General features: G+C 46.5%; 1 protein-coding gene across 1 annotated transcript in view; it reads right to left on the reverse strand.

Annotated features, from left to right (window-relative positions):
* LOC119402279 (heterogeneous nuclear ribonucleoprotein H) overlaps positions 1 to 3576 on the reverse strand; it is a gene marked incomplete at its 3' end in the record, with an annotated part of 42522 nt that extends 38946 nt beyond the window's left edge. Inside the window, 3 exon segments of the mRNA XM_037669420.2 lie at positions 1832 to 1987; positions 2580 to 2685; positions 3449 to 3576. Coding sequence (XP_037525348.1) covers positions 1832 to 1987; positions 2580 to 2679 — 256 coding nt within the window.
* Positions 3577 to 13431: the final 9855 nt, after the last annotated feature.

A 13431-nucleotide genomic window follows, 5' to 3' on the forward strand; every position in this document is an offset into this window, starting at 1 on the left:
ATATACAACTCGCGAATTCGTGCACGTGAGTACTGCTAGTTGAACAAAGGCAGTATTGAACCGGACGCCACCTAACAATAACGACATCCCCACTAAGATTTGCAGTACGTGTCAAAGGGCCAATTTGTCAGTTAACTTTCTTTATGCCGTGCTTCCACATAAATGGGTGCTCACCTTTGCTCATGGTGAATGACCCTGTAAAGCAGTGTTTGAACCAGCAGCAAACACTTCATTTAGGCCCATCGGCCCACCAGCAAACACGCCGGAACAGATTAATGTCTTGTTTGAGTCGAGCGCCACTGGATCGGACTGGATTAGAGAAGGTGCCTTTCCCAACATAAGGTCGCCAATGCAGGCTTCGTTCTGCACTAAAACCAGGCTAAAACTAGCGCAACCTAAAAATGTGGTTACCTGGGGCGTTTTGGCGCAGCGTGGTGCAATTTCGACAAATATTGCAGTTCTGGCACAGAAAACGAAATTGCATCGCTGTTGCACCCCAGCATGCCTACACAAATAGAAGTCTGCACAGCACATTAAAACCAATGGCAATTATTGTGCACTGTCCAACTTTCTTAAGCCATGTCCAAACACATGATTCAGGCCGCGATGTGTGCCACTTTCTTCCTTGTTTGTGCTTCACCAACAGTGTCACCTCATCTTGTCCTCTTGCACAGCATCTCAGACACCAGGATGAACAAGTGTGCTGGGTAACCAGCTTCTTCCCGAAGAAGCCATTTTCACTGTGAAGTAATTAATGGCATGGGGACAAGATCTACTGAGTGCATTCCACATACCGTATTTACTCAAATCTAAGCCGATGTTTTTTCGAAAAAACGGTGTGCGAAAGTGGGGGGGGGGGGGGTCGGCTTAAGATTCCAGTACCATGCTTTGACCGCAGCCGGCACCTACCTAAAGGCCCGGCAGGCTGCGCTAGTGGCATGGCAGCTCACCATGCACAGATCTCAGGCTACCGTATGCAGACGGCTCTGCACGCGCGTCCGAGGGTCATTTTCGCGACATCCTACAGTAGCTGCATGGTGACGAGGTCGCTCAGGCTCAGCGGCAAAGTGGTGGTCCCCATGGCTACTCAGGCCAACCGCGTCGTCTGCTTCGTACTGTCCATTGTTTCGAAATCTTACAGTCCCACATTCATGCAGCAAGGGTCGTCATCGAGCCGGCGAGATTTCACGCCAGCAAAGGCGGGCAAAGGTGGATCGGGTCACATGATTACAGCGTCGGCAAATGCCACACACTTTGACACCCTCTCTCTTCCTGTCGCGTGACGCAGAGGTGGCAGAGCGCGAGCTGGTCAGTTTTCTGGAAGCGATCATGCAGTGTAGTCGTGCCTTAAACACGTGATCGCGAAACGCCTGCGCCAACTGTGCTTCAGAAGCGATGGCCTGCGTTCGGGTTTAGTTTTTTTTTTTTTTTTTCCTGGCCTTGCGAATTTCCAGGGTCGGCCGAGATTCGAGCAAATACGGTACATGCATGTGCGACAGCCCTCCTGGCTACCTAGCTGTGGGCTGACGAAACCGGCGGAAACAGCATTTTGCTCGTAGTTCATACGTCCAACAAACATGTTGACTTGAAAGAGACAACTTCAGGTCTAAAAACCACCAAGATTCCTTTTCTGTGACTTCCCACGTGAGCTTTAACAAATGTAAGCATCATTTAAAGTTGAAATTGCGACCAGCAATGGCAACAGTCATGATCAATGCAAGCACTTTTTGTGGATGATGTGTGCATACCCTTGCCGACTGCTGTTGTAACTTGTGAGCAAACATTACAAGTTCATTAAGGCACAAACCTAAAATGGTTTAAATATGCTCACCTTCAATGTACCTGTGACCAATGTGCTCATTGTGACGCTGCAGGCCTATCTCCATGTCTTGCTCGCTTTCAAGCTCAATATATGCTTCACCACTGGGCCTGCCTTCTCTTGAAAGTGTCATGTGCACTCCATTAATGCCTCCTTTGATGTGGCACTCTGCAGAAGAAGCAAAAAATATGTTACCTTTAAACTTCAGGCCTGTGTAGAACTCACCAGCACAGTCGCAACATAAAATAGAGAAATGACATTCTGAGAGCCCACTGCAAACTATCAGGGCGCTTATTGCAAGTACCAAGCACCAATGTATGGTGTGTGGTACTTTTGAACACTTGAGGTTTTTCCCATGCTCTCAAATCTTACACAGTGGTATATTTTGCATTTTGCAATAATTGAAACACAGCCATCAAAACCCACCCTGAACAACACAGCAGTCAGTAAGCCACCACAGCAAGAGCAAAGTCAACATAAAAATATTATGTATCTTCATGACAACCATGCATAAAATGGCTTAGTGGCTTTTTCGACCTGACCTACATACACAAGTTACCTACGTCTACTCTTGCGATTCACAAGAACCTTCTGCAACGCCTCACCAGATGCTGAAGTCATATTAAGCGAGCTTTATCGTGAGGTGTACGCTTTATGGAGTCAGTGCAACGCTTAAACTAAACGTTTAAAATATGACACAGCAAGCTAAAACTTCCCAGAAACGTCGCTACTTTTACATGTGCATAACAGGCGCGCTTACCCTTTGAGGTGAAGAAGTTCAAAATCTCTTCCTTGGTCGTTGACCACGGAAGGCCCCGAATGCGCAGAACAAACCCTTCGTCGTCCACAGGAGTTGTCATTTTGTTCTGTAAGAAATTAGCAGATCCTTCGCTTGCACAATAGTGTTAACAGCTACATGCAGTATGCGAGCGAGGCAGCCGAACATGTACAAAAGGAAATCGCTAATACTTGAGTCTCAAGAGTACCAATCAGCCTACCATATTTCCACAGCAGCTCAAAAGCCACTTCCAGTCAGCAGCCAAAACTAGCAATTAGTAAAACGATGCCGCCTCCCGCGCGCGCGCGACATCGAACATCGAGCAAAAAGAATGTTACTGTCAACAGCGTATAGAAAAAAAAGTATACGAACACATCCGCGTCCGATGTAAAAAACATATCACGCACGCGACATATTGCAATTACGCTAAGGCGTTCTCATCTACATCACCCACGCAGACGTCGATTGAAGCTTCTCCCGCTATCGCCATTTCAGCCGATCGGCACGACGAACAAAGAAGCGACAGAGAGAAGTGTAATGTAACGCAAACAAAGCACACAACAGCGCATAAACAAATGTCACACGCACCACAACACGCTCGACTCGTTACAGCTCCTAATGCGCAGAAATATGACGCGAAATTCAGTACAAAAGCATGTGTGCAGTCAGATGCGATAGGCTTAACAATCACCGGCTCCTGCGCGAGGACTACCGGCAACCCATGCATTCTCCATTGCTTGCTGGCTGAAGATTCAAATGTATCTTCAAGCAGCACGCAATACTTGACCAAAAACGCTCATGGATGTTAAGTTAAAGTGAGAAACTGGTAGATAAAACAACATAAAACACACCTACGTTCAACAATGGCGGCAAGAACCAGAAAACAACGGCAAATACCGCTGGACTGGCTGGGCTGGGCTGCTCAGGCGGGCCGGCCTATCCAAGCGCCAGGAGAGGAGACCCGCTGACGAGGCAGTCGGAAACGGTCGGCAAGAGGGTGCTGCGATCGCTTGCGATGTAGATTGCGATGCCACTACTGTAGATGCCACCTTTCACCCTCCTCTCTCACCACACCGAATAGGATCAGTGGAATAGAAAAATCTATGCAGCACACTGGCAAAGTGCAGCCCTGGCATCCGCTCTGGCGAAGTGCGTCAAATCGACTGGTATAAATAGTGAATACATTCGGTTGCTTCTTTCAGAGCAGCACGCTCCAGCTCAGAGCGCTTCCGTTCTGGTGTGTGGTTAGCTGCGACGGCTGCGAGATGTGCGTTGGTTACAGTGGTACCACTGTAGACATCGTGGGGCAGTTTTTCGCGCTTGCAGAAGCGGTGACGTGTTTCCTATTCCGGCCCCCAATTGCTCTCGAGCATCTCTCGAGTAGAGTGTACTAGAAGCTTTTGAGTGGCGCGAGTGGCTGCTTGGGAGCGGGCGTTTCAGCGTGGAATGATGCGGTGGCGCTGGCGTCGACCAATCTTCCCGGGCGGATGGCTGGCAGGCGTTCCGCGTACGTGTTGGTGCCTCTCCGTCGCGCCTATAGTGTGCCGGCCAAGATGATCTCCCACTTTTTTCTTATTCTTATACTTCCTCTCTTTCATAAATATTAATGCAAATAAATATTATTTGACATTATTGTTATTGAAGTTGCTGCTGACCGCACTGAAGCAGCATAGCACATTATACAGTATAAGGAGCGCGTTTTTTTTTTTTTTTGCCATGTTTTACAGTGTACAATTAAATGAGAAACCAGCTGGCTGGTACACAACGGAAGCCCCCCCCTCCCCCCCCCCCCCCCCATCTCCCCGAAAAAAAAATGAGTATGCTGCCCACAAAACGAAGAACTCTTGGCCCGTTCCATGTAAAACACTAAAGCTGGAATCAAAGGGCGCGTTGCTTGTGGCTGCGTGCACACACGACAAAAAAGCAGGCTTTATTGACATTGTTTGAATAACAGCAGAGTTTTTCCAAACCTCCCTTTGATTTTGAAATATGGGATTAGATTCATTGTTGTAGGACCCACAAAAATTCAAATACGTAATACTGCAGAAGAAGGCTTTCAGTGAAACATAGTCATGGAAGATTTTGAGAGTTTAAAAAACGCAGCACCACTGCAAAGCAGAGTCGTAACTGTAATGATAATAATCATTGATAACACAAAAATACAAGGTTTGCATATTTATGAAACAATACATTTGCAAATTAGCAAATTGTAAAAAACAAAATTATAGAGCCAGGATACAAAAATAACATAAAACAAAGAAAACACAAAGACAGTGTTTAGGTTGTTTTTCCAAAATACATTTAAATAAAAAAAATATGTTATGGTTGCATAGTCGTTTGAAGGGACACTAAAGTGGAACCGTGAATCGGCTTAGATCGATTAATTGTGCTCCGACACCCATAATGCTGCTAAATTTACCATCACAGGCTTATTAATACAAAAAGATTCAAAATCAAAGTTTTATTTTGAGATATCGCGTCAGAATTTGCACGTTCTCTCACTTACAAGCCTCTTCTCGGAAAAATTGTTTTTCTTCTTGGTGTACCTTAAAAAAATTAGGAGTGCAATAAAATATGCACGAAAAATGACATCCTTTTTACGCCGCTGTAGCAATTATAACCTACTCAATTTCAGGTACTGCTGTGCGCTTTGTTTCTCATCCCGCGTCGTGTTAAACCCTTCACATAAACATGCATACGTGTGACCACATAAAAACGGATCAGCTGAGCAGTCAATGGCTTGCAATGTTCGTTGCAGCCAACACCCCCAAAATGCTTCTCCTGTTGATTACTGCCAAGGCATCCAAGATGCTGTCTTTGTGTAAGTCACTCGTACTAAAACAACCAGTGAAAATTTCTTGAAGTTCACTAATAAAAACAAAAGCTTTCTGTGAAGGGTACAGAAGAACACCGAAATCACAATATTTTGTGAAAACAGCACCATTTAGGGACTGGCCATCTCATGAAGGCAGCAGAAGCTCATTCATGCATGCACTGCACTTTGGAGCACACATGTTCTAGCAACATAGCCTGCCACAAGTACGTACGCCTGGAGTCGCTATGCTGATTGACGTATGGGTGGTCTGGTGCAGTCAAAGAGCTTCTGTGAAGCGAACCTTCAGCACCTTCCAAGTATCCTTCATCAAGCAACAAGTCAATCAGTTGCTGCTGCTTATACAAGTTAGCAGGCTTGTCTGCGACAGTGAAAAGCGAGCTTACAACCCCCTCTGAAACGTGTGATCCAGCAACACTCTTGGCAAGGAGCTTAGACAATTAATGGTCGTGAGAAATTGTTGCGGAGTGGGATGAGCATTGCATTCAGATGACAGCCTGACAATACCGAAGAGGTTTTCAATTTTATCTTCGCTTAAGCGGCTTGTAATAAGGTATGCATAGGCAATCTCTGCATGTAAGTAGCTTCAGCAAAATTGATAATATGCACGTAGTCTCTCACAATGAAATGCGGTTCGAAATGTAATTCGCACACAGCACAATCGGCGTCAAGCGGTTTGTCAAGCCGATGGAGGTTCCGCTCCCAAAGGAGTCGTTGTTCTTCGTCATTCGGGGCCTTAAAAAGGGATAACTTGAGACTTTGTTACACACGCGGATGTCCATTTGTGCAACCTGGCGCGTAAAAATGTTTAAACGCTGTTTTTTTTTACATTTCGCGACCAAAAGAGAGATGCCGGCCATGCCGCCGAGCAAGCCAAGTGGGAAGATTGGGCGATGGCAGCGCCGCCGCTACTTTCGCCGCAAGTTGGGGATGGGAAAGCAAGGGGAGAGCGTTTCGGTCGCGCCACTCAAAAGTTCTAGTACACTCTATCTCGAGCATGGTTGAACCAGTGAACCATGCAGTGAACACCTTGCCGAACGGTCAACCAGTTGAACGTTCGTCAATAAAAGTATTACTTAAGTCGGGAACAACGATCTCTTATTTCATAATGAGCCCAGCGTTTACATTAACGGAGCAAAACCACTTTATCTCCAAGCAGCTACCACTTCACTGGTTGGTTGGTTGGTTGTTCCTAGAGGAATGGCAGAACCCATCCCTGGGCTTCACCGGCTTGCGAGAGCTTCCACTCCAGAATTTCTTTTTTATCCTCCTTGGTTCCACTGACCTCCATTTAAAAGGCTGGACGGCGCATCCCCGCTCTGCGAGGCGGGTGCTTGTGAAGCCACCGGAAGGTCCCCTGTTTGTCCCGGAAGCTGGCGTCTTCTGTGCGTCTCACTCGCGCAATTCAAATATTCTCGGGTGGCAGCTGTTGTTATGATCGTTTTTTTATTTGTTCAAACTCTGCGATTACGCCTCACTTTAGACGCCGACGAACGCTATACGAAAGATGACAGACGCCGTGCCGACACCGTCCGAATACAGCGGAGTGCTGCAACGTACAAAACGCGTAAAAAGTAATGCAGCTTTGAGGTACTTACGCATTAAATATCTTCCCTGACGACTTTTCCGGTTGATTCGTACAGTTTACTGCGCTACAGACAAGTATTTCTTTAAAAAAAAGAAGAGAAAAGCTCTTTTCCGGGACAAAAACGGCGGCTTCCGGTGAAGCTCGATGCGCCATCCAGCCCCTCCTAGTGGAGATCAGTGCTTGGTTCGGCTCAAATACAGTGCACTGTAGCTCATACATGCTTTCTCTGGCTCGGATCAAGATTAGTATCCGCATTGCTCCAATCCGTGGGGAGCATTTTCACTGGTTTCGAGTACAGTGTTCTAGAAGTTTGTAGTGCGCTCACTGAGCGGCGGAGCGTGACGCACTTCATGTCGCCGCCGACAGGCGGCGCGGCTCGCAGCATCACCTGAAACTTTCCGGCGGGTTGCAGGGCGCGGCTAGCGCGCGTTGCTGTTTTGCGCGCAAGAAAAGTCAAAGTTGTGGTGCGCAATTCACGGAAGTTGTCTTGATGCAAGTTTTCTGTGTGTTGTAAAATAAGTTACTGTCGTTGTGACTGATTTACGGAGGGCGGGTGATGTTTTAAGCGGCTATTGCATAGATGAATGCTCCCACGCAGCCGCTGCAATAACAGGGTGTGTAGTTGGGGGCGTTAGTTTTTTTTTTTTTTTTGTTCTGCTGATCGATACGATTTTCAATGCACTTTCGCCACTGTAGCGATCATAGCGACTATATAAACAACGCCTCATTTTTTAATTATTTTTTTTCGCATATATATGAGCTGGTCTGTGTAACTAACCCACTTAATGTTCTTTTTTTTTTTTCGCGAATCAATAATGGGCGGAATCACTCGGCTTCGTAATAGATGTATCCGCACCCAACTCTTAAAAAATGTTTCATTTGCAGACGTAGATCGTACAGGGTTACCAAAACTGCAATTGGACTCGTATGCCCAATGAAAAAAAAAATTATACATAGCATTATGAGTACATAACAAGTAACATGCATCACGTGCGTACACATATTTTTATTGCACCGTAGAATTGCACCAGTTCTTCAGCAGCGCGGATAAAACAGGACACGAAGAAACACTCGACAGCGTCACGCGCTGACAAACTGATTTTATTTACACAAAACCCTGCCTATGTATGCGCGAATGTTTCCCATATCACAATATGGATCAACAATGCAGAAATTTTCACTCGTGGTCGAACGATAAACAGATGCAATAAACGTGTATGAACATCTGCTAATCGACTACGAAAATGAAAAATAAAGGACAGCAAGAAACGCCGGCGATGCTTGCAGTCGACAGCCGACGACAACGTCAATCTACCAGGCACTGGGGCATCCCAAAGAGAGCCCAATCCCTTTGGACCTCCCCTGCTACTTCAGCCCGGGCCCCCTCTACATCTCCTTTTTCTGTACGTCCTATCCAGCCCTTTTCATCCGTATAGTTCTGTGCTCAGGACTTCGATAGCGAAACAAGCAGCAACGTACCAGCGTTCTTTATTATTTTTTTAGAAGTACCCTGACCCCCCCCCCCCCCGTTTTACCAAAGCACGAGTATGGTTTTCATTGCTTTTATTGTTGTCGCACTTGACTCTGCGGTCACTCCTAGCTTCGTTGGGTCCAGCTGTTTTTTTGTTGTCAAACGCTGCCACAGAAATTTCTCTGCACGTACGCTTCATGCTCTATGTGCACGACCGCCTGAGGCTGTAAAAAAGCGCGTCCCTCCCGTCCAGATGAAACGGCGGGCCGTCTTTGAGACAGTTGCGATTTGCGGATAGACACAGATGCCGGTCCTTCAGAAAAACAAGCATATATAAGTGCACTAAAGTGACACGCGTGGTGCCGACAAAGGTCCTTCAAACGAATGAACGGCGTGAACATGCGCTGCAGGGCACACACAAATGGAAACAGCAGCTTCAACTAAAGCCTGGGTCAGTTAAAAAAAAAATAAAATAATCGACCCTCTCTCCTCCTCTTTTTTTTGTGTCTTGTGTCATTGTGGTGGCCCTCTCCCCGCCACCAACATCGCGTTTGTTGATACCCCCGCAACTACAGCGTAACCAGCCTAACCCCCACCGACCAAGGGGACGCGCTTCACACCCCGCTAGAGTTTTCAGGAGAAACTGGTGGCAGCGCCCCTGGCGGGCGCTCAAGCTGTCGACGGGGAGAGGGCCGCGGAGCCGCGGCGGCGCGGCGCAGGGATACGGCATAATACGGCAGTGAACCCACTGGTTGTGCATACGCAGCTCTGATGAGGCGGTCGATTTGAACTGAGTTATGGCTTCAACAGGCTTCGCTCTGTGGGCAGCGGGGCCAACTTTCTGCTCCTCACGGCAGAGAACCTTAAACTATCTAAGAGCTGAGCTAGTTGGTAGGTATTCATGTTAAAAAGACTGGGCGTACTAACATGGCAGAAGCGTAGCCAGAAATATTTTTCGGGGGGGGGGGGGATTTCAACCATCCTTTTTTGATGTTCATGCGTGCGTTTGTATGTCCGCGTGTATATATACACATGTAAAATCGAAAAATTTCGGGGGGGGGGGGGAGGTTCAATACCCCCCCCCCCCTGGCTACGCCCCTGTAACACGGACACAGGAGAGAAAAAGTCAGTACACCACAAACGCCAACCAACAACTGAAAAAGGCGCACAGCGGCGGGAAAGAAGGTAGACACAAAAGGTTATCTGCGCATGCGTGCCCAGGCAAGAGGCGATATGGCGATACAAAGTGGTAGATGTTCTCTGGCGATACTAGAGTTACTGTATATGCTACCTTTAGGTAGCAGAGTTGCGCATCTGTCTTCCAAACGCCGCTAGCAACCATGCATTGCGGAGAAGCTGACGGATCGGGTCAATTTTTTTGTATTTCTCGACACCGCCGCTGCAGCGAACTGAATTAACACTAGTCATCGACAGGGGATGTTTATCGCGAGACATGATTAACACGCCAGACATCTTAATCAGCGACACGGTAGGCATGCCGCCTGCAAAAACAGAGTGCGACTTCCCCGCATAGCTGTAGTCAGACCTATGCACAACTCTGCTACCTAAAGGCAGCATATACAGTAACTCTAGGCGATACTATAGTGTAGCGATATATATATATATATATATATATATATATATATACATTCCTCTTTTTTCCCTTTCTTTCTTTTACTCTCTCCCCTCCTCCTCACCCTCACTTCCCTTTTCCACCGCCTTGCTATACTTACTATACAAGGCTATGCTATGCTCTGCTAGCGTAGCCTTCGGATCGTAGGTACGCGGGTTCGAATCTCGCCTCGCGAAGAAAGTTTTTCGCCTAGACTAGTGTCCGAGGTGAAAACGCAAGGAGCGCGCGCATCTGCTAGCAGAGGAGCACGTGAGCGCGAGCGTCTGTTGATGGTTTAAGGGCCTGGCGTTTCTGCCCACGGAGACGAAGCTGTTGCGGGGTAGCAGCTTCGCTGTAAAAAGAAATAGAGGAAGAAAGAAACAGAAAATGTGCAAAGTTTGGCAAAACAGCTGCAGCCAGGTCTATACCTAGGTCCCCATCAGCTCCGCTGTCTCTTTAGCAAATCCCTTACAAAAAAATTCGGCAGATCCCACGCACTGTGGGAATCGATGTAATGCGAAGCAGCCAGCAAAGAGCTGCATACATCGCCTTGTTTGTCTTTGAGACAAATGAAATCATTCATGCCATGGCATCTAGTCCATCATATATCGCATGTTTGCCACTCAGCATGCATGCACAATGTAGTGTGCACCATGCCAATGAAACGCATATTCTGGTATATAAATGCATGACCTGTTGTTTATGTTCATCACGCACTCGTGTCATGCCATACCAATTTTGGTATATATCATGTTAACAAAACGGCCAGAAGCGCACCATGACAGTGGCATGTAAATCATACCGTACATGACATGCATAACATGATTGGCATGTTAAGACCTCTCATTTATGTTCGTCATAGACACATCGCGCAATACCAATTTTGGTGTATATAAAAGGAGCGAAATGGCCGCGAGTGTACCATGAGCAGAGCATGTAAATCATGCCATACATGACATGAATATTATGGTTTTTCATGTTACCACCTCTCACTAATGTTCATCATACAGTATCATCGCGCAATACCAGTTTTGGTGTATATCAAGCTATCGAAACGGCCGCGAATGCAGCATGAGCGTGGCATGTAAGTCATGACATACATGGCACGCATGTCATAGTTTTCATGTTATCACCTGTTATTCATGTTCTTCATACAGTCACATCGCGCAATACCAATTTTGGTGCATATCGATCTAGCAAAACGGCCACGAGTGCGCCATGAGCATGGCATGTAAATCTGGCGTACATTTCATGCATGTCATGCTTTCATTTACGTTCGTCATACAGTGGCGTCGCGCAATACCAATTTTGGTGTATACCAAGCTAGCGAAACTGCCGGGAATGCACAATGAGCGCGGCATGTAAATCTTGACATACATAACCTGCATGTCATGATTTCCATGTTACCACCTCTCATTTACGTTCTTCATGCAGTCGCGTAGCGCAGTACCAATTTTGGTGTATGTCAAGCAAGCGAAACGGCACGAGTGCGTCATGAGCATGACATGTAAATCATGTCGTGCATGTCATGCATGTCATGGTTTTCATATTACCACGTCCCATTTACCTTCGTCATACAGTCGCTTCGCGAAATACCAATTTTCAGGGGCGTAGCCAAGGGGGGGGGGGTTCGGGGGGTTCAAACCCCCCCCCGAAATTTTTCAGTTTTGCTTGCGTATATATACACGCGCACATACAAACGCACGCACGAACATACATAAAGTATGGTTGAACCCCCCCCGAAAAAAATTTCTGGCTACGCCCCTGCCAATTTTGGTGTACATCGAGCTAGCGAAGCGGCCGCGAACGCATTATGAGCGTGGCAATTAAGTCATGACATACATGACATGCATGTCATGGTTTTCATCTTACCAACTGTCATTCATGCTCTTCATACAGTCACATCGCGCAATAAAAATTTTGGTGTATATCAATCTACTGAAACTGCCGGTAGCGCATCATGAGCGTGGCATGTAAATCAGGACGTACATGACTTGCATGTCATGATTTTCATGCTACCACGTCTCACTTACGTTCGTCATACTGTCGTGTCGCGTAACACCAATTTTGGTGTACATGACGCAAGCGAAACGGACGCGAATCCACCATGAGCGTGGCATGTAAATCATGACATACATGTCATGAATGTCATGGTTTTCATGCTACCACCTGTTATTCATGTTCTTCATAAAGTCACAGCGCACAGTACCAATTTTGGTGTATATCAATCCAGCGAAACGGCCGCGAGTGCGCCATGAGCGTGGCATGTAAATCATGTCATACATGACATGCATATCATGATTTTCATGTTACCACCTGTCAGTTATGTTAGTCATACAGAAATGTCTCGTCATACCAGTTTTCGTATGTATCCCTTCATTTAAACGGCCGCGAGCACCCCGAGACCATGTCATGTAAATCATGCTGCACATGACATGCGCGTCATGATTTGCATGTTAGGACCTGTCATTATGTTCGTCATGAACACTTGTCACGCCGTACCAATTTTGGTATATATGAAATTAACGGAACCGCCGCAAGAGCCCAAAGGCCGTGGAATGTAAATCATGCTATTCATGACATGCGTGTCATGATTTTCATAATATGACCTGTCATTTATGTTCGTGATAAGGCCATGTTATGACGCACCAATTTTGGCACACATCCGATTAACGGAACGGCCAGGGAGCCCAAATGCCGTGAAATGTAAATCATGCTGTTCATGACATGCGTGTCATGATTTTCATGATATGACCTGTCATTTCCGTTCGTAATAAGGCCATGTTATGACACACCAATTTTGGTATACATCCGATTAACGAAACGGTCAGGAGAGCACAAAGTCGTAGGCGGCTGGATAGATAGATAGATAGATAGATAGATAGATAGATAGATAGATAGATAGATAGATAGATAGATAGATAGATAGATAGATAGATAGATAGATAGATAGATACGCTCAAAGTCGCAGAAGTTCGCTAAGAAATGCTTCGCATTTAAAATGTATGTAGACAGTATGTAGACTGTCTAAAAATTGGCTTAGACAGTCAATAGACTGTCTAAATTTGTTTTATTAAGGGTAGCGCCTCCAGTGCGAGGTACAGCGGTGAGCACTCTTAGGGTGAACACGCGAGCGCGTGGCCGACGGCACTGTCGGCGCCGCGTAACGATCATCGGTGGAAACATTGCGCATGCGCATCGTGCGTTCTACGAAATACTCTTTCCACCGCGCGCACACAAGCGTATCCCCAACAAGCATATCTATGACGCAGTGCGCGTGGTGGAAAGAGTGTATCGCAAAGCACATGCTGCTCATGTGCAAAGTTTCCA

Source organism: Rhipicephalus sanguineus, chromosome 1 (genome assembly GCF_013339695.2).
Source record: "Rhipicephalus sanguineus isolate Rsan-2018 chromosome 1, BIME_Rsan_1.4, whole genome shotgun sequence".
Lineage (NCBI taxonomy): Eukaryota > Metazoa > Arthropoda > Arachnida > Ixodida > Ixodidae > Rhipicephalus > Rhipicephalus sanguineus.